The sequence below is a fragment of the Nasonia vitripennis genome, chromosome 4, assembly GCF_009193385.2.
Source record: "Nasonia vitripennis strain AsymCx chromosome 4, Nvit_psr_1.1, whole genome shotgun sequence".
Lineage (NCBI taxonomy): Eukaryota > Metazoa > Arthropoda > Insecta > Hymenoptera > Pteromalidae > Nasonia > Nasonia vitripennis.
The window spans coordinates 17,306,319-17,328,032 of record NC_045760.1 but is presented as its reverse complement, the minus strand read 5'-3'; the positions used below and the strand labels follow the sequence as shown (position 1 = coordinate 17,328,032).

The window sequence follows — 21,714 nt, the reverse complement described above, 5'->3', positions numbered from 1 at the left end:
CGATCATGCGTCATCGCGAGCTTATCTCTCTATGCGGCTACCGCTGATGGTTTTGCCGGAGCGGGTTTCGCGCGGCTCGTTAGCTCGTATACGACGCGGAGTCGCGAGTCCGACTGTGAGAGACGAGTGATGATGATTTATTTACAGAATAAAGTTTTTGGACGGACAAAAGTGGTGGGATAACCCTGGTTTCTCAAAAAAAATTTGTTCTTTAACTCAAATTATATAAATAAACGGCAACGTTTCGTCCCTTGTGGGGACCTCTTCAAGCCATAATAATTAAATAAATAATATCACCATAATAGCCGTTTATTTATATAATTTGAGTTAAAGAAAATAACTTTTTTGAGAAACCAGGGTTATCCCACCACTTTTGTCCGTCCAAAAACTTTATTCTAAAAATATGGATGGGAATAATAACATTCTTGATTTATTTACGTTGCGCGGCTCGACTGTACCATACTCTTGTACATATCTACTCTCTTCCCTCCGATGGTCACGGGCTCTTCTTTGCGCCCGTCGATACGTGTTTCTTTCGTGATTAATTGATTTTTCATTGGGACTTGAGATTTTCGCGACCACAGCTGCGATGAATTACGAAACGCGATATTTATGTCTGCAGCTGGGATCCTATCCGACTTCTTTCGCGGGGCCGAAAATTGAATGTGAATTATATACACGGGAGACGCGAGTTTCGCACGGCTTCTCGGTTAAAGCTGTGCTGATAAGAGGAGCGGGCTCATGGGGCTGTTTGCGGACTCAAAATCCGAACTTTCGGGCGAAAAACTGTTCGATAAAATCGCGAAGGCAAACAATAGAGAGCATCGACGAAAACAAAAATATTTTCCGCTCCAAGAATTTCAATGGGAACTCGCGGCCAAGTGCGCACGTCCGTGTCCCCCGGGGGCATTTTCCGAGCGAGCGGCTTATAGCTCCGTGTGCGGCAAGAAAAAGGACGGGTTCGCAGCGGCATTTGCTTATCTTCAAGGCGATCTCCTCCCGAAACGAGTAAAAACATCGCGAAAGCACATCGTAGAGGGACGTAGAGAGAGCGAGATGGTGCTCGCTTATACCCTCTCCCCCAGAGCTAGGGCGAAAACCGTCTCGAAGCGCGCTATCGCGCTTGCAAGCCCGAAGGGGCCAGCGGCGGCGGCGGTCAAGCTCGAGATGAGATAGAACAGGCCATTATGCCCGGCCCCGATAAGATAGGTCCACACCACCCTCCTTGGACTCTTCGGGGGTGTACAAGGCTCGCTCGCCTTGATACACCGGACGCGATCCGAGACGTGAAAAATCTAGTTGGGTAATGCAATGCTGCTGGGAAGATAGGAGCGGGAGCGCGTTCAGCGGCGGCCTTATCTCTTCATAGCGATCCGACCAGTGTAGCCGGCGAGAAACTCCATTTCCGCGTCCGAGGAGCGGAGAAGCCCGGAGACGAGGCCAATTTATACGCTTCTAACGAGATGGTTCGCTCGCTTGTTTACATGGATGGGCCGAATCGAATGGCGTGTTTGCGACCGAGTTCTCGCACCACGCGCAAAAAGAGCCGAGAGAGCTATGACTCGGCGAAACGACGGATGGAGATACGCTGCGCGCGTAACAGGCGCTCGCTCGATATTGCGCGCATAACCGCTTCGGCTCGATATTACTGCTCTCTCGGAAAAGCTTCAAGCCAGAAAATTAACACGTTTCCCGCGAGTGGCCGTAACAAATTACGTGCCAATTCCCGCGGTGATAAAAAGGAAAAAATCCCGGCAGCGGCAAGAGAAAGGAAGTCGAGGACGACGGAGAAAAAATGTTAATGCGATGTCAGGGGCAATTTCCCGACGCTAAGCCTCGAGCGATCGCGGTCCATATATAGATACACGCGCGCGCGCGCGGCAAATAATAACGTTTCTATAAGTCGGTCGTTTGTATTCGACGACTGCCGCGCGGGCGCCCCATTTCAATTAACGTATGATCTATGTCGTATAAGGACCCGACCCGGCCACCTTTCAAACGTCGCGCGACGCCGCGCGGGAGCTATATAGTAATGCGAGCGCGGGGGATCGCCGCCGCCAGCGCTCTCTAAGTAACTCTGTATCACGTCTACGTGACGCGAGCGAGCGAGTCCGTCCGTCGTCCTTCTCCGCGGCGGCGGTGTGTATAGGGAGAAAAAAAAGGACCGCGCGCGGAAGTATAACGTGGTCTGAGTCGCTGACGATGCGAAACCCGAGTCGAGATGCTGGATCGACGCTTTGGATTTTAATCGTCCGGATTTCCCTAATTGAATGAGTGAGCGAGCATCGTTTTCTAGCGGGCGTTTGAAAAAAAGGCGATGAAACGAAAGTGCCGGCGAAGTAAAAAGGCAAGCTCACCGCGACGCGGCCCCAGGAGACTCGAGTGCGCGCAGCCCGAGAGAGAAGTTTCGAGCGGGAGTTGCGAGCTAGCCGGCCAAGGATCAATCTTGCCAAGTTGGAAGGCCCTGGGACAGGGGAACTCGCATAGCGCGCAGACTTTCGCCTTCTTCTCGTCGCTCCAAATAACTCGGAGCAAGACTGTCGCAATTCCTTCCAATTTCTGACCCTGAGACATCCATTTTATTTAGTCGCGCCGTGGCGAGACACACACAAGCATATCCCATCGGAGCGAGACGATCGCGCAGCCGAGTCAAAGAGTAAAAGGAGAAAAACGAGCGGCCGAAAGGGAGCCGGCCACCGGCGGGAGACGGAGAAAATGAGAGTGAAAAGGACTGGCGTGTGGTAGGGGGTAGGGGCGCCGGGCAGAGAATGGCCAGGAGAGAGGAAACTAAAGAACGGCCGGAAAAATAGCACGCGGAGCAAGATAAAAAAAGAGAAAGGAACAGTAGCCCTCTAGCGCAGGGGAGAGCTGGGGAGAGAGGGAGATAGAGCCGCTCGGCCCCGCGAGATGGACACAGAGAATCGCCATTACAAATTGACAAGCTTGATTGATGGCGGACCGCCGGCCAAAGGGATGGCGCGGCGCTGGCGGATCCAAAATAAGGGTAGAGAGAAAGAGAGAGTGAGAGAGCGAGCGCGAGGAAGCTCCGCACAGGCTCGAGTCCACTAGGTCCGGCGCTCGGGAAAAGCGAAGCGAGAGAGAGAGAGAGAGAGAGAGAGAGAGAGAGAGAGAGAGAGAGAGAGAGAGAGAAAGAGAGAGGGAGGGAGAAAGAAGGAGGAAGGAAGAAAGAGGGGCGCCGGCAGATATCGCGAGCGCGCTATACCCGCAAAAGCCGGCGGCGGCGCGTATCTGCGAAAGGGCGAGCTCAGCGCCGCATGGGATGTGCAGGGGGAGAGAGCGCCGGCGTTATCGAGGTGAACCTCTCAGCGAGTGCGTGACGAATGGTCCGCGTCTAGATTCGATGGGGTCCAGCTACGCGCCGAGACTACTCGGAATATTCGATGGAAACGACCCTTTTTCGAATTCGTCAGGGTAGAGAGCTGCGCTGCGACGCCGGGGGTAGGGCCGAGCGCCGAGTGACCCGACTGCAATCTTTTTGGGAAATGAGAGGAGGGAACTTCATTGGCTGCAAGCTATAGAGATCGCGTAATCCGTTTTTTCTTTCCTTCCCGGCCGACTCTGCGATGGCATGCGCGCGCGAGCTGATAAACGGAATTAAAAATGACGCGGGCAGATTAGAATTGCAAATCGCAGTGTTTGGGAGATACATCTCTCGTGCCGCGTGCATCCGTCATATAACGCGCGTTCTGCAAGTCAAGTAATCCCCGAGAGTCTCTCCTGCATCCGAATATACCCGCGCCGCGCGCACAAATTAACTCGGGTGATCCGCTATCTTTTAGCTACCGTTTTCGGCGAAAACTCGCCGCGACACAATGGAAATCGATTGTACCTAAATCAAGCATACATAAACGAACCGAGCATCGAGCAAAATAATCGACAAAGGCGACCGCGCGGTACCACACACGCAGACTTTCGAGACTCCGAGGGGGTGTAGGTCCCCAGCAGTAAAGTATTTTTCTGCGTCCCTCCTGCCGCCCGTGCCGACAAAAGCCTCTCAGCTCAAGGAGGGAAAAAAGCCGCGGCAGCGCGCTCGTCCAAGGAAATGAACTGCGGGTCGTAAACGACAATCAGCCGTCTCTCTCTCTCTCTCTCTCTCTCTCTCTCTCTCTCTCTCTCTCTCTCTTTCTCTGTATGCAGCGGCGTCGAGTGACGTACGGCCTAACCCTGCTGCCGGCGCTGCTACCGTGGAATGCTCATAATAAGTAAAAGCCCGGCAATTATGACATCCAGCCGTAGATTGACGCGAGAGAGAGAGAGAGAGAGAGAGAGAGAGAGAGAGAGAGAGAGAGGGGAGAAGAGAACCGCCGCCGCCGCCTTGACGAAGGACGCGAGCTTTCTCGTAAACGCCTGACAAAAGGGCAGAGGTGAAACCCCTCGCGCGCGAGGTACTGTATGTATACCGAGGCGAGGATGAGCGATGTTTATTGAGATTATAGTTCGGGAACTGCATGCGAAGACGAGAGGGGAGAGGAGGGAGATTGGCGGAAAGTCTTTTATTGCCTATGCGCGAGCCGGAGCTTCAAAGTCGCACGCCGCGATATACTCGGAAGAGTAATTGAGCGCGGCGATGATTCTGATGCTTTTTGCAACGAAAGGTGATTGACGAAAAAAGTGAAGACGTCGAGAACTGATGAGATTACAAAGGTGCGAGTAAAATTGAAATCTCTTCATTTTTGACGATTTTAAAATTTCACAGCCCCGGTCGAAAAAAACTTTATCGCAAAAACGTCAACTGCAAATAGCATCGTCTTCTTCTCACATCAGGTGCGCGGCGTAGTTACTATTTCAGGTCTCGTCGTCTGGGATACGTCGAAAGTTCAATGTACTTTTGTACACTCCGTATGAATAATTGAGGAGTAACGGTATCAACGGTATGGACTGCAGATCGTAAACGCTGCCGAGGAAAGTGCACTCAACAATGTTAATAATTGTTAGTGTAATAGACGTAAACACGATCGAAATAACGAGAGGAGTATACGAAAGTCTAGCGTTTTAAGGCGCCATAAAAGGGCCGTTTACTGGGTCAAAAGTTTAGCTTAAGCAAAGAATCTAAAGAATCTACACGGGCCGTTGTAGATTCTATCGAATTGCCTCGACTTTTCTCGCGGCCGGCATTTCGTCTCCCCCCTCTCGCTCGCTCTTCGTCCGTACTTAAAGACAGTTCCTTTATCGCCGGCAGCCTCGCAAAATGCACCTTACGGTCACAGCTTTACGGTACTTCGGGGCGGCGTTACATTTTTACAACCTCGTCGTCCGAGAGCCCCTGCGAGAGAGCGAGAGCTGTCCGGAAATACGGAGGGCGATTCAACCGGTGTTTCTCAGGATATACCGGGCGCAGACTCGCCGCTACACTTGCTGCACTAAACCTCGAATCGTAATAGCTTTTTCGACGCGCGGGAGCAAATACAGATTTTATCACGTGAAGAATAGACGAGGCCGATGTTTTCCTGTGCAGATGCGCGATTATTTATACATAATAGCTGCGTTGATTATCATTACAAAGACTGTGTGCGCAATATAAGGCGTTTAACGATCTTGTGAAGAAAAAAGAACCGAAATTTTTACGGCCTCGTGGAGATATTGCACATGAAGCCGAGGCGTGTGCTGCGCGGTGTAAGCCGCTACGCGTATACATATACCGCGTACGGGCGAGAAGTCCTCGGCGGCGAACCGGGGGCCTACATAAACCTAATAGAATCTCGCGAATAGGCGCGTAGCGGCAGCAGCTTGTACATCGTAAAATGATACACTGCGCGGCTTTATAGTTTATAGTAGAACTGGTTCGCGGGCTGCTACTGCGTTCGCCCCCGCGATCGAGGCGCGCGGGCGGGATTTAAAAGGGATCGCGCTCGCACGCGTTTTATGAGCGGTATTAGGAACGCGCGCGGGGGCCGCCGCCGCCGCTGCGTTAAATCCGCAACGGCGTTTACTGCCGGGCGGTCTGCTCATTTGCCGACAGTGCGGCAGCGCGCAAGAACTGGCTTTCTGCTAATTTTACGCTAATTTTCCGAATACGACACTTGCCGCGAGTTGGGTGGTCGGGGCCCGTGAAAGCTTTTTCGAGAATCGAGGAAATTCCGGATCGGATGTGCGCTTCGAGTTTCATGCCGTGCGCGTTCCGATCATTGCTTTCCCATGCTACAGGCGCGTGATTCATCTCAGTCGATACGTGGTGCAGGAGCGCACGGACGATAAATGAAACGCGCGTCTATTAAACGAATGCGAAATTTTCATTAGCGCCTAAGTAATCTTTGAATAAGGAGGGGAGATAGCGAACAATTTTAATTTGCCTATTTTATTACTTTCGATCCGACGCTTTGCGCCGACGCGCATCGCCATTCGAAAATCGTAAAATTAACGATCCCCATAAAAAGCCCGTCTCTCTCCGGACTATGTGTATACAATATCCTTATCTCTCGCAGCGCGCACTGCCGCAATAACAGAGAAATAAATAGCAATACCTGAAACACGTCCGACTCGGCGAGCAAACAACGGCGAAAAAGAGATGCCGTCCGCATGAGAGAGAGAGAGAGAGAGAGAGAGAGAGAGAGAAAGAGAGAGAGAGAGAGAGAGAGAGAGAGAGAGAAAGAGAGAGAGAGAGCGTTTTACGAGCCGACCAGCTGCGGCCAAGCGAGCAATGTGAAGCACACACACATACGCGCGGCGGTAATGATTACCCACAGCGCTGTGGCAGTCGCTCGCTTATCGAAGTTCGGTGCCTCCGGGCATGATTTCGTTACAGCGCCAAGACGACGACGACGACGACGTATTATGTACAGAGAGGTGCAGGTTGCGCCAGACAGGAGAGGGAGAAGACGCGTCGACGTGCATTGTCCGTGATGCAACTACAAGGACGTCGAGGAGAGGGGTGGCGAGAGAGGCGCAATACACCGGTAATAACAATGTCCCGCGGGCACCTGGCTTGTGCAGAGAGTAAATGCTGGCCGCGGCCAATCCTCGTAATGAAAGTATGATTGATGGTGCAGGCGCGAGGAGACCGGGCCCGATCATTACCGTTCTCGCTCGCTCTCTCTCTCTCTCCCTCTCCCGGTGCTCATTCTCTATCCGTCTCCCTCTTCCTCTCTCGTCGGTATATTACATGCGCGCATTATTATCCGGTGCGCAATCTGCTCTGTGCGGGGCGCTGCGAGACAGACGGAGAGGGAGAGGAGCTAAGGCGAGGACTGCGTGAGTGCGCCCGTCGACAAACGCCGCGGACGATAATTTAATCGGCTCCGCGAGCGAGCATCAGCGCGGCGAAATTGAAAATTTCTTAATGCATTGTGTGAGGAGGGAGGGAGACGATTGCGGGACTTTCGTATATAATATAAATGTGATGTATCTTGATCAAGGGACTGCTTTGCCAGTCTCGCGTGCTTGACTTCTTTCTTGGGAGGTCTCTGAGGAATTTCAGTTTTTGCTATTCTATATATGTATCCGATAATAAAACTCTTTTTCCCAGGAATCAAAGTAATTAAGTAATCCGGCATTGATGATACAATATTTTAAGTGCAAAAACAGCTGACCATCTATATATGCTCTCAAGTTCAAACGCGTTCTCTGCAGTAAATAATGCAGCTTTCAAAATATGAATCTTTTATCGCGACAACGCGAAACGAAGTTAAATATACAGTGGAGACGTATATGTATATATAGCTTTGCAGCAAAAAGCTTGAGATGTCCGTTCGGAAGATAAAGCGCGGGTTAAGTGGTCGAAGCTTGCATTCCCCGGGGAACCTCGGGACAGCGAAAAGCACATTTATCATTTATGGTTTCCGGCAGACAACAAAATCTGCCCTAGGGGCGATATTTCGGTTATTAAGGTATCGTGAAACTGTATCGAATGGAGTTGACGTGTCCGACGAGGGATATATTTCGAGCTTCGCAATGAATGGAAGTTAACAAAAAAAAGCGAAAAAAAAACAACGAACTGACGTGAAAAAAATCATCGCAGTCTGTTATTCCGCAAGTAAAACTTTTATTTGATAGGCCGGAAATAAAAACCATTTCTATACGTATCACTCTTATCAATTTATTCTAAAGCTGCGAAACGCGAGAATAGAGCTTTTAGTTCGGCACACGACAGCTTTAAAGTTTCACAGTATTAAGTAGAAGCTCTTATAATTTTCGTGACTTTAACCAATTACTATGTACCGTCTCGCGACTACGATTCAAAGCTATTATAATCCATCCATTTTGGCGCAATATTACTTATCGAGGCAACGACGAGGCGAGTAAGTGCACGCTGGATTCAAGGCAAAAAAGGGGCAAAAGGCTGGGCAAAATATATAGCGGTATGGACGAAAGAGAGAGAGAGAGAGAGAGAGAGAGAGAGAGAGAGAGAGAGGGGAAATGACCGTGATGAGGATTGACTTCGGGATAATAATCTGACGAACACGAGTTTCCACTCCGAGTCGCTCTCGACATCAGGCACGGGCGGAGTCCTCCGACCAACTCCCACCTAGTTTTTTTTCTATACACCCTATTCCATTTGATGCTGTTCTTGAAAGCGGTCGAGATCATCATTAATTCGCGCTTCTGAGAATGTTCTCGATGTTATACGAAGCTATTTATTTTACAATAAGACTGAAGCAGACGGCAACCCCTAACGCATTGGTTAAAGTAAATAATAGTAAAGAAAATCCTTCTTTCATGAAGCAATAAACTCGCCCTCCCCGCATAATCGATTCTCGCGCATCGTCGAGAGCGTAATTCAGCGCCAGGAAGCGCCAGATTTCGGTCATAAAATAAAGGAATCCATCAGGCGGTGACTGTATCCTCCTCCCACGCAAAGAGTGCTATAGCTAGAATAAAACCGGCCGGAATATGATGTGCTCTCTGTAAAACGCCCCTAAAGCCCAGTTTCGGCAAGGCAAACAACCCGTAACTCAGTGAGTGTTTATGAGATCGCGAAGAGGGTGGGAGGAGAAGCAGCATGCAGGGCAGGGCAGAGCAGCCGGCACAGCCAGCAGTCGTAAAAGTACGCGGATCGCCCTATGTCTCGGCCGTTACTTCGAGGGTCCAGCGGTAAGAGATCCGTACTTTTGCCTCTCCTTGCCGCTGGTGCCGAGAGAAAGAGAAAGAAATCTCTGTTAAGAAAGCGGCCTCTCCTGCTAGAGACAAAGAGGCAACGAGTGAATTACGCAGGATATCCTACTCGCGAGAGAAGGTAAAAGAGGCGAAACAACGGAGCAGCAGTGTGCTTTGATGCCGCTGCCGCATGTTGCCGGATCGTAAAACTCTGATCACCGCTGGCAATTATCCCGCCGTTATCCGTCGCGTTATCCCCTCCTCCGCGCGACGAGTATCTTCACCGTCTCTCTATACTTTCGCCCTTTCCTCGGACCGAACGCGAGGGGCACTGCTCAGACCGCCCTTCTCTTTTTCTTCGCTTTCTTTTTACGGCAAACGAAGTGATTCCCGCCTCGTAAAAACGCGCCCTTTCCGCGGATTACACACGCATGAGTCGTTGGCTGCTTCCGATCTTGCATTTTCCGCTCGGCTGCAGAGCACGATACTTAAATGAGATTCGCAAATCGCAATGGCTCTTCTGAAACTTGCATTTCGTATGCAGAGCGAGAAGTTTTGCATAACTGTTTTAACTACAGCCGAATGGGTTTCAAGAGCCGGAGCTGTGGGTTGATGAATCACTGGAATTCGATTTTCGATGACACCAAGACTGACCCGACTGTGGTTTATTCTGAGATGTAAGTATTCTGAGTAGAACAGTAAGTAGTAACAGTCAATGCGCGTCAGACGTCTTGGCTCGTTCCAGATCGTCTGTGATTAGGCTGCCTTATACGAATGAGAACTTATCGCTTGATGTCAGGTTATGTGAGTGTAAGTGTAAGAATTGATTTTGGCATTACTGGGCTCGACTTACCGGCTCGATTGCTCTGGTCGATCATTGGCTGGACGATTCTGCGCCTCGCGTTGATGAACCTGAAAGCAGACGATTAAACGATTAAATAGTTGAAAATACGTCGATTCCACATCTTATTAATCTATTTTTATACGATACAATGCAGGGTATAGGGCCTTGCAAGTGCACAATGGCAGGAGTTGGACAACGTAGTGAAAAAACGTCCTGCGTCGGCGAACCACAAACCATCGAGAATTTTTCATTAAAAATGACAATGGCCATTGCTATCCTCGTTACCTCGCACGGGAGCAGAGCTGCTCTCGTTCGCCTCTCGGCAGTGACCTCTCCTCAGCCAGCGCCGTAGGATAATAACGCCCTCTAATAAAGAAGCTCCTTCCGCGCGATACATCATTAGTCCCCGCGCATCTGTATAGATATACAGCGGGGCGTAGAGCGGCACTGTTGGGACAAAACGAACAATAGCGTCGTGCTCGTGCGCGCAGACGAAAAGAAGCGAGGAAGACGAGGAGATCGAGTCGGTAGCTATATCGCGGGGTGGCGGAGAAGCTCCTCTGCACGTCAGCCGACGTCAGCGTCGCGGCGCCCTAATGGGCGCAGACGCCGGAAGTGATTGGGTTTCCGCTCGACTGACTCGAACAGAGAGTCTCTTTCTCTCTCTCTCTCTCTCTCTCTCTCTCTCTCTCTCTCTCTCTCTCTCTCTCTCTCTCTCTCTCTCTCTCTCTCTCTCTCTCCATTCTCCGTATATCTGTATACGCGCGCTGGTTCTTTCTCGCTCTCAGCTGTGGCGAGATATATCTATACGAACGGGCAGAACGAGAGAGGAGATTGCCCGGCAGAGGAGCAGTGGGCGCTCGCGCTTGTTTTGCGGCGTAGACTCTTATCTTGCCCGATTTCCTCACGCCTGTACGACTCACGCGCGGCTGATGCTTTCTCTCTTTCTCTCTCGCTCGTCCTGCAGCCCGCGCGCAGAAATGCTTGCTCGTTCGGCTGGATGGAGCGAAGCGGGGGCGGCCGGGTTATGAATAATAATTATTGAATTCACCTTCATAGAGAGCCAGCTGGGCGTACCGATGCCTTCTATTATCACGTTAATGCGCCGGAGAGGAAGGCAGCGGCCTGTCCGACAACACGGCCGCACAATGGGCGCGTATTGCTGGAAAATTGACGGCGCGAGAGGCCGTCTCGCGTCTTCTTCCTGTCCGGCATTTTTGCTCGACGAGCGCTTTGCTTATAGACAACGTTATTATAATTCCATCGGAAAAACGGGGGGAGATCGCTCAGGCTCAATCTGACGCGTCAATTAAAGTGATCGCGATTCTTCCGCGGAATATCGCGCTGATTATCAGCGGGCCCTCCGCGCCTGATCCGGCGAGCCTCAAAGAGAGCCTTGAAAAACGTTTTTCCAATCTCCTCCCTCCCTCTCCGGGGCTCTCAGGCAGCCGCAGTTGGCCGTCCTTCGCCAGTGAGAGCTCGCAGCGCGCGCGTAGGCACGTCAGAGCCAGCTGACTCCCCCGGCGCGCGCGGCGGCCTGCACCCCGACACGCTGAAATATCGCTCGAACAATGGCACCCACCGCACCGTCGGTGCTGCACTACAAGACTACAGCTACGGCCGTAGAGAAAGGGAGCGCCGCGGCGAAAATATCCTCCTGTTCCAGCGTGCTAGCGAGCAGGAAAGCCGGAAAACTCTTAGGAACGCGAACGCGGCCTTAAAATTTTACAGTCGAAATAACTCGACGCGGGCGTTGTTCTTACGCTGCTTCGATTCGCCTGCCGCGACGAGAGGGAAGGAGCTCCAGTTTCTCAACTTTCTTCCCGGAAAGCAAGCGCGCGCTCCGAGAGGATTGTTATTATTACGCTCGAGTTGTCGGCTGTCAAATTTTGAGAGATTATACACTTTACGGAATTGAGAAGAGGCCAAGTTGGCGCGGCATTTTAGGCGAGGAGCGAAATATAATCTAGGCTGAGGTTTTAGAAGTTCGGTTGCAGTTTCAAGTTGGGCTTCAAGTGTGTCATGCGCACCATTGACGTTCGAAAGAGTCAACGCCGTGTGAAAACCAGAGCGCTGTAAGAATATTTTCGACGGTTATGGACGGTTAATGAGCACATATTTCACGGATATTAGCCAATAAAGGCACATCCTCGTTGCAGGCAGCGAAACAAAAAGAGCGAGCGAGCGACGCGCGAAGTTTATCGTCGGGCGATATTTTTTTCGTACCATCTGAGGATCCGGGGCGATAACGGTATATCGCGCTCGCCGGTTATCGTCGAGTAATGGGTGGCATATTGCGCGGGCGCCGATGGATGCGAAACGAGCCGCGAGCGCGCGGTGACAAAACACTTTTCAGCCCTGCTCTCTGCGTACCTACACGGAAAAAAATGGTTAGTTGTGATAACCAAGTACTTGGTTGGGATAACCAAATTGCTTGTGAAAATACGCACCAACTATTTTGTTGGTATCATTAACCAAGTGGACTTAGTTAAGAAAAATTGGTAACCATAACTAACTTTATGGTTGTATTTTGTGTAGTCGGGAGGCGACAAACACTATTTTGTTTCCAGAACGATGAAGAACAAAATTTACTACAACACCCATGATAATTATTTAGTCGTATAGCATGAGTTTGCATTCACATCAGTATCGGAGTCGAAATCAGAAGTTTTTCAGTTAAGGTCGATTCAACTTTAAATATCTTTCCACAATCACAAAAGAAATCTATATGCAAAATATGAGCTTTCTAGACCTGTTAGTTTGGAATGAGAAAAAATGCAAAAATGGAGAAACAGGTAACGGTCTTAAAATCTCTCGCAACTGTTAAAAGTCAAAATTCTAATTAATGCCTTGACAAAAAAGCTAAAATACTTATCACTTTCTTCATGTAAAAATACACTGGAAACCAGAAATACTATGTGCTAGAGATGGTAGTTTCTGTGTAACTGTCTACAAGCAAAATTTGATACGCTAAATTAAAAAATTCATATGGGCCTCGATGTGAAAGTATGAATGAAAACAGTTAAATCATAATCATGTAGGTTACATGTTTTCGAGGTAGCATTAGTAAGTATCTGTGTAAAATTTCAGTTGTATAGCTTTTTTATAATGCAAATAAATGGCATTGTAATGATAGACAAACCCACTGACTCTTATACTGATATATGATGACGACATTTAGCATTATTAATATATATATTAAAAAATAGTTGTGAGGGATTTAGTAACATGTTACACGCTTATAAAATATTAGCAGACGTTAGTGTGCCGCCCAACACTTATAATAGATTTTCTACCAGTGTTATTAGACAGAGATAGAATCAAGAGCGCGCGAAGCGCGCCTTCATTCCTAGTTTATTATTAATTATTGTTACTTATTTATACATGCAGATTTATTTTATAGACCCGTTTCAAGTGTGCTATTATTTTTTACATTTAATTTACATGTTTACAATTTTATAATACAATTAATATATCTGAAAAAAATTTTTTTCATTGTAAAAAACCGACTTTTTCATTGTAAAAAAATCGGCTTGGTTAAATTAACCAAGCACTTAGTTCTCATAACCAATTTTTGATTAACCAATTATCACTTGGTTACCACAACTAACCATTTTTTTCCGTGTATATACTTTTCTCTCCGCACTTTATCGGCTATTCGGGCTTCCAGCCTTTTGATGCAATTTTGATTACGTCAAAGCGCGCCGCGCGATTCTGCTTCATACGGCGTTATTGATCCTTCGTTTTGCGTTATTGAGAAACGCTGTTCTGTGGGGATTGAAACAAATAGCACACCTTCGTTTACGAGAGCTTTGAGAAATTTCAAAACAACGTTCACAACGCTGCCGTGCGGCTTTAATTCCCGAGGTATACGAGCCAAGAAGCGCCGGCTAGATTTTTATGGACAACCGAGACGAGGTGAGCATATGACGCTTCTCCGTAAAAAGGGCATAAAACTCAGCGTTACGGAGTGTGTGGGGGTCGCAGTGTCCCCCGCACGACCTTCTCCCTCGCACCGTGACTAAATTTAGTGCATTCCGTGCGCATATATGAATAATATACATAGATTGCGCCCGAGCCGGCGTTTTTGTACACGCGCGTCTGTATTATATATCTGCGCCCATGCGGCTGGTGTCGCATATGTATCGGTGAGAGCCCGTCGACGACCAGTAATGTGTCAATTTTCCATGTTCCATTGTGGAACACTGTTTTACCTTGCGTGCAACGTTCAAATTTCGTCACATCAAATCAGCGTGCTCGAGGAGGGGCTGATTGCGACGAGAGCTGGCGCACTATACAGGCGGCGGCATATATATCTGCAGGCCGAGCAGCCGACGAGCAAGCGCGATGGAGGTAGTCCATTTGCAATTATCGAGGAGCTTCCATTAGTTAACTCTGCGCGTCCACGCGCGCGCGTGGATTTCGAGAGAGCGAGCAGAGCAGTGTGTGTAATGTACTTCTCTCGGCCTAGCATCAAAACATCATTATCGCAGGCTGGAGAGAGCTTGCAAGCGGGAGTGCAGGAAAGTGCGCCAGAGAAAGGGTGAGAGCGAGTACGCCCGAAGTACTATTAGTAATCAATTTCAGCAGGCCGCGCAGCGGCGGCGTAGGCCCCTGTTTCGAACGAGGTCGCTAATGCTCTCCCGCGAGCGTGCGCGAGAGGGGGTCGATCGGCCGAAGAAACTTGGCAGTGTGTGACCCGCGCGTAATGCCTTTTCTAATTTCGTTTTACTCTCTGCTACATAATGCGACGCAGAAGCGCGCGCGGCTGTATTATCGCAAGCATTTTCTCCTGCGTCGCGATTGTACACCATTCGGGGCGTGCGCGGAAAATTTTGTTAATGTTCTCGGGGCTTAGCACTGCTGTGTGTCTCAGATACGTGTACTGTTTTGAATGGAAAAAAAAATTACTCGCTGCAGGCGTCACCCGCCTCGGAACTTGGTTCAATTCGATATCTGCTAAAATATCTCAACCTCCGCGTGGCGATGCATAACCGCAGCGCATATAGCACACGTATAACAGACTCGTCGCGCTCGAAGCCAAGCGTAGATCCGCAGCTGCGATGATTTACGATTTACGATTTTCCAAAAGCGCATCTTGGACTCGTGCCGACGATCGCGCGACTCGATCCGCACGATTGCGCGAATAGGATATACGCGTATACAGGCCGCGTGTCAGCGAGGCGATTTAACGCGCGGCCGCGACGCGTCACCGATATCTCCATGTATACGACCAATACTCTCGGCTTCTCCCTTTGCTCCGCGGTTTTCAATCGACGCGAGAGCGAGGCATGAGCGACTTTTGCCACGCGTTGCAGCGTCCGCGAAATTGATGGCTCTCGCTGTTTGCGAGAGACAATGCTCCGCGCCGTGTTTGACGAGTCTGATTTTGTATTCGGCCAAGAGAGTTGCCTGACGCGGCTTGTTTTTTAACCCCCTTTTTCCTCGCAGAAATTGCGTCGCTGAATGTATCAATATTTAATTAAAACTTTTTTATTCGCTTCGGATTTGTCAATATTGCGAGAGTTCGCGGGCAACTGCCGTTATTCGAGGCGTCGATAGAAAAGTCCGCGAGCCGTTCGCCTCGAACAATGGAAAAATGTTTATAATTTAATTAAAAAACTTTCGCGGAGGGCGCGTTTAATCATACCGATGTCCGTTAAAACACGCACGAGCTCGGTATTGACGCTGAACTTTTATTGTGTGTTCCATCCTGAAAGTTCACGTTCGCGCACTCGTGTTATACAATTGTCTTTTTTCATTCGAACTGAAAATCCCTTGTCACACAGTCGATGCATATTGAAGCTTCGTATTTTCAAATAAAAAAATATCGACACGTTTGAGGGAGCATCAGAAGTTTGTAATATAGAATGTATAATCAAAGCAAAAGCCCTGCGTTATACGCGCGTAACAAGTTAGTCTTTTCTTCCTCGAGTCCTTGGCACGAATTTTTCCGTTCTTTTAATAAATTCTGCTTCTCCTATCTCATACGTATATATCGCTTCCTCGACGGCGTTCGCGGGAAAAGCTCACTGGCTTTCCCGGCCAAACGTTGCGTCGGCGGCTAACCGAGAGCAGCCAGCGCGTCAACTCGGTGACTCTGCATTTAATCTATGGCTGGCAAACGCTTTTTCGGAAAATTCGCCCCGGAATTTATATAATTGTTTTGCCGGGGTCGCCAGTAAATTTTCCGCGGGTCTGCCAGCCTCGAAAGAGAGAGGAGGAAAAAGAGGAAGCGAGAGGGAGCGTTGATGTTGATGGGCGCACTTCGTCGAATCCGCCAATAAAACGACATGAGTCGCGGGAGAAGGGCTGTCGGAAACAAAAATCCAGGATCGATATTGCCGCGTCCGTCGCGCTGTTTTCGTGCGCTCGCTGGTCGTACAGTGGCTTAGCAATTTCACCGGTTATTTTGCAGAGCGCGACGAGAAAAAGAACGGATCGAATCGCTCGTGTAAACATATTCGGGAATGTTTTTCCAAACAGTCAGTTAAAAGCTCTCCGAGGGCAACAGCGGCGGCGGCAGAGCCTCCATGCAGCCGAGCCCCTAATCACAATTAACGTCGACTTTGCGAAGCTGTGCAGGCGTATGCGCGCGGTAATATACAAGCTGCAGAATGGTTCGTTTTCGTCATCGCGCACACGCACACTCTCGGGGTTCCTCGTGTTGCGCCGCCGCCGCCTCGCCGTGCAGCCAGCTCGCGCTGGTTAATCAGTGCAATTAGGATAACACGTGCATAACCAGGCAGCGGAGCACATGTCACGTGATGAATGGCTGCCCCGGCGAAATTGTGATCGGTGGACACTGCTCTGCTGCTGCAGCAGCCGCCCCTCTCTCTCTCTCTCTCTCTCTCTCTCTCTCTCTCTCTCTCTCTCTCTCTCTCTCCGAGCCGCGCTGCGCGAATATATACTTCATGCATCGCGCATCTGCGCGTATCGACCTTCTCGGCAGCGGCGTCGCTGATGCTGCCGCGCACACATGCCCTCTTACCCCCAAAACCGATCGTATAAACGCAATCCGTGAAGTCATAACATCGCTCCTATCGCTCGCCAGATGAGCAGCGAGCGAGCTGTTACTGTAGCAGTGAATTATAGAGATTGGGCCAATTTCGGGCGACGAGTTACGTGCTCGATGAAATCTTTCTTATTACGCGTATGATGATGGATTTCGCCGTTGAAGCTCATGCGTAGGTATAACATTTCTGTTAACGCGCACCATCCCGACTCGTGTCATCTGTTTTAATCAACGCGCGCAGTCGCCGCCGACGTCGCTGGTTATTAATAAACTTCCCGCCTGCGCCTCATTGTGTAAACGCGATAAAAGAGCTCCCTTCTTTTTAATTATCATCGTCTCTCTTTTTCTTACGGCAAGAGACAATCAAATGCGCGACAACGATTCCGTCCGATCCTCCCTCGGATCATCAATTACCATTTGCATGCGGACAATTAAGCCGAAATGATTGATCGAGTGCCGGCGCCGTCGTCGCGATTCTGTATACGGACGACAATATCCGCGCGTCCCGCATGACCTCGATACATCTCGCTCGCCTCCTCTAGCGACGGTAGCCCGGCAAATCTAATAAACCGAACTATCCCCGGCAAGTTGGGGAGGTAGGTATTATCGCCAGGGCTGCAAAGCGCGAGCGCGGGCACTAGCCGGCAGCACCGACCGGCGTCATAGATATCCGGGCAGCACACACCCTGCAGCCGGCTTCGGCGGACAGGTTAAGGCCAGGCACCGCTTGCCCGCGTATATAATACACCTCTCGGCGGCGCTAAAGGACGTCGTCACGCGCGCGCGGCGGCAGGGTCTGCAGGCTGCTTCGTTTCGAGCAAGTTATTGGCCTCGCAGCTGTCGCCAAACACTCTCTCTCACTCTCGACTAAGTCGATTGTCACGGCGTTTCTCGGCTCGGGGCTCATCTCGACGGTGTTGGGACGGCGATAGCCTGGATAGCGTCAGCTTGCAACAGTCTCTTAAACTTCGGGCTCTCTCTCACTCTCGGGGGCTCCAGCGGACTCTATGTGTAGCAACTGCTGACGCAGTTATAAACTGCTGCCGTCGTCGTCGTCGTAGCCATCGCCCTGTATATGCCCCACTATACTCGCTTGCCCCTTCGCAGGACCTACGCTGGCTGCTGTTGCTGCTTCTGGCGCGGATAGAGACGCATTGTGTACAGCCGTTCTCCACGCGACTATGACGTCGACGGGGCCGATGACGACACTACGTCGTATAGTGGACGGGGCGGCTCCGAACTGCACTGGCTGTATACGAGCTGTTGCCGTGCTCGGGGAGAGCGAGAGCGAGAGCGTCAAATAGCGACCCGCTCCTGCAGCTGTTGTTATCCTCGCTATAGTTTTATGGAGTAACTGTTGGCTCGGTCGTGAATTATGACACTGGAGCTGCGCTCTCTTACGCACTACTGCGTCATTGTTGAGAAAATTGTTGTGTTTTATGCATCGCAGCGTTCCGTTTGTTTGAGGAAATAGAGACATGAGCATCCATATAAGATCCCCCCTATAACAACGCTGGAACGCAATTCTCACGAGACGCAATGACTCTCGAAAAGCCCGTTTCGAGGCGGAAAAGAACACTCCCTGCACTCTCCACCCTTCCCACTTTCGAAAATAGTCCCCCATGCACACGTGATAATCCGGCCCGACAATCGCCGCTTTCTCGAAAATCGCGTTTCGCGCTGCCGCCTAACGGCCATTATACGGCCTCCTTAATCCTCACCGACAATTTCATCTTTTTCCCCGCGCAGCCCGGTAATTCGTCAAACAGCAGATTCCGAATTCCAGAGGTGCCCTCCCTCCCTCTCTCTCCTGCTCCGCTTTTTATTTAGGTCTGTGAGCGGAAAAGCGCGTTAGGGACACGTGGCGTGAGATAAGAGGTCGTTTAGATTGACCATTGCCGGAGAGTCGAGTGTGTAGGAAGCCGACCTGGATGGCCATAAAGGGCATCGTTTACCATCTCGCGGTGATTCGCTCGAATCTTTTACTGGCATCTCGAGAGGCTGTTCGTGTTTCTAGCACTGCTGCTATACCAGAACGAGTCCTTTGCTTTCACTTGCATCTTCCTCGGCTGCGGGCGATACCATCTTCTATGACTGTAAAACAGCCGATTACTAAGACAATTATCGTATTATACAACTTACAAACAAAAGGCGATTCCCGAAGCACGAACGCTGAACTTTTTCCTCCACATACGCGCGATTATTCTTCCACGCGAGTCGCGCAAGCCGTTCAGGCAGAAAGCAGCGGAGAGAGACGTCTTTTTCATTTTGCCTTTCTTCTGGCCCGCACTCCCCTCCGGCCATCTCTCTCTTTTGCAATAAAGCCGCGGAAAGCTCGCGACAGCCTTTTCCTTTTGCCTCGTCGTCGTCGTTGCCGCTGCGGAAGATTTAAGGTCGACTATGGAGCATGGAAGAAAAAAATCGAGATTTTCATGCGAACTAGCTGGCGAAATAGAATACACATTGGTTTATGAACTAAAACGCGCGCGCATGTCTTTTTATATTTGCGCGAGAGCGGCGCTAAGTCCCTCGCCTCTTTTGTTTCGTCTGCAGTGGCTCGCTTTTTTCCCGTCCACTCCGTGGCTCGCTCCTCCCGTTCTCTTTTTTCGCCAGTTTCCTCCGACCCTTCGTTTTGCTTTGTTTGCGCTCCTTTTTTCCTGCGCTGCAACGCCGTCCGCGGAATTTGAATCCGCCTGCAATAAAATGCCGGCTTTGTGCGACGCTTCTCGCGCGCATTAGCAAGTATGCGCCTGTCCCGAAAGGAAGTACAAGTACCGGAGGAATGCGACGATCGCGGTGTGTTCTGCCGACGCCTCTTCGCGCCTTCGTTTTCTGCTCGGGCATCTGCGATCATGGGAACTCGAATTTCTTTTAAGCGCACCCACTGCTAGTCTTGGGAATATCTTGTCAATTAGGTTTAGATTCTTAAGCCGTTGCACCGTGCGTCATACATTCTTTTCCTGACGCGCGAGCCAAGAGAAAATTAAGTCATAAATCTCACGCGGGCGATCGGCATGAAGAAAACAAAGCGGCTTGGAAAGTGCCGACATCGACTTTCCGCAGCGCGCGCGTCCCCGATCAAGGACGAGTCGCCTAATCATCGGACGCGGGCGGCACAGTCGCTCAAAAGCCAGCGAAAGTCATGCGAGAGCGGCGACACCTCGCAGTGTGCTGAGCTAGCTCTCGTGGGGTGGCTCTCCTCTAATTACCCCCGACTCCGGCTGCGCGAGGCTCGAACGTTGATAGCGAAGTCGAAGTAAATCCGATTACGCGGATATCATCTGCGTAATGTATGTACTCGCTCAGTCGCGCGTACTCCCGCAAAGCGCGCTTGGATCCCGTACACGGGCATCAGAAGGGGATTTTCGACGGCGAAGCCACCCCGTGGCGGCGGGGGAGACGGTGTGCGCGTGTGTGTTTGTGTGTGTGTGTGTGTGCAGAAGAAGGCCTGGAAGAGAGATAAAGGGTGCAGAGGGAGAAAGGGGAGCGGGGGAAGCCGTAGGGGTTGTACACCATGCACGACATGTTTTTCTAGACAATTTGTTCGGCAACATTAATCACCGCCACTGCGCGTAGCCGGGGACGGACGTGCACGCAGACACGCTGTCGCGCGCCGGCGCTTCTGCTGCTGCTGGCCATTTTTTAAATTTATTCCCTTTGACGGCTGAGACCGAGATGGAGAAATCCGTGGATGCTGGCTGTAGGCTTCAATAATTGACGTTTTCTTGGGGTTCGCTGCCACTGCGGCGGGCAGCTATGTGGCTCTTTTACTGCCGATCAAAAGAATCCCTTTGAATTATGTACCGTCGCGATGGCCGTACAAATTGAGCGACGATTGGATATTATTTAGTCATAAATCGAATGCAATAAAAGGAGCGTATGCTAAACGCTGTATCGTAGCCAAGGTTTGCAGTAACGAAAATAAAGATCGAAAAGGCCAGAGTTGGCGTTATTTAGTGCTTGGATATGGAAGGGGAGGAACGGAAATTTCCAGTTCCGTGGAAGGATCCGCACAGTATAGAGATCAGACTCGGGAGGGCGAGAGATGGCGTCGCATCGAGAGGCTCGTCCATCATCGGTAGGAGAGAGAGCGCGCGAGAGAGCGAAAATTACCTTCCTTATCAAGCCAGCAGCGGGTAGTTCCTCGCAGCTCCGGATTAATCTGTGCTCATACATACTTTAAAGCTTGAAACAGCGAGAGCAGCTCTCGCGCTCACGCAGATATAGCCCCGCGCGCGATTGTGTACGACCCTTTGAGCGCGCGAGAGCGAGAGAAAGAGCCCGAACGCGCGCGCGCACCCAATGAGGTAGAACAACACAATACCGTGAGATGATTATCTGGAAAACTAATTTCGCGAGAGCTGGCGCCACGCTGCTGCTGCTTCTGCTCTTCGTCGTAGTCGTCGTTGTTGTGTTGTTGTTGTTGTTGTTGTTGCCGTTGTAGTCGTGGCTCTTGCCGGAGGCTTTAAATAGGGGAAATGAAAGAGCATTGTGTCGGCCGCCACCGCCGCCCGCATCGAACGGGAGGATGCACGCGGATAGATAGGAGAGAAGAGAGAAAGAGCCGCACCGAGAAGAAAAGGCTGCAGATTTAGCCGGGCTTCCAGAATTATATATTGGATTTCGATGTTCTTGTTCAAGTGCTTTTAATTAAAAATTGACCCGATTCCCTCGCGGTCGGGCTTTGCTGATGAGTTTTAATTGAAAATATTCCCGTGATGCACTACCTGCAGTCTACGCGTGTGTTGAAAATTCAAGTTATGGCTTTTCAGAGCGCGAACACAAGCTCGAATAAAATTAATCG

The 21,714-nt window shown here is 50.3% G+C and overlaps 1 protein-coding gene across 5 annotated transcripts in view; it reads right to left on the bottom strand.

The window, feature by feature from the left end:
• Positions 1 to 21,714, bottom strand: part of LOC100117144 (homeobox protein homothorax) — a 326,708-nt gene that overhangs the window by 11,201 nt on the left and 293,793 nt on the right. For all 5 annotated transcript variants that reach the window (XM_031929885.1, XM_031929884.1, XM_031929888.1 and 2 more), the window contains one exon: positions 9,905 to 9,963. In XM_031929885.1, the coding sequence (XP_031785745.1) occupies positions 9,905 to 9,963 (59 nt within the window). The remainder of the gene's footprint in view (positions 1 to 9,904; positions 9,964 to 21,714) is intronic.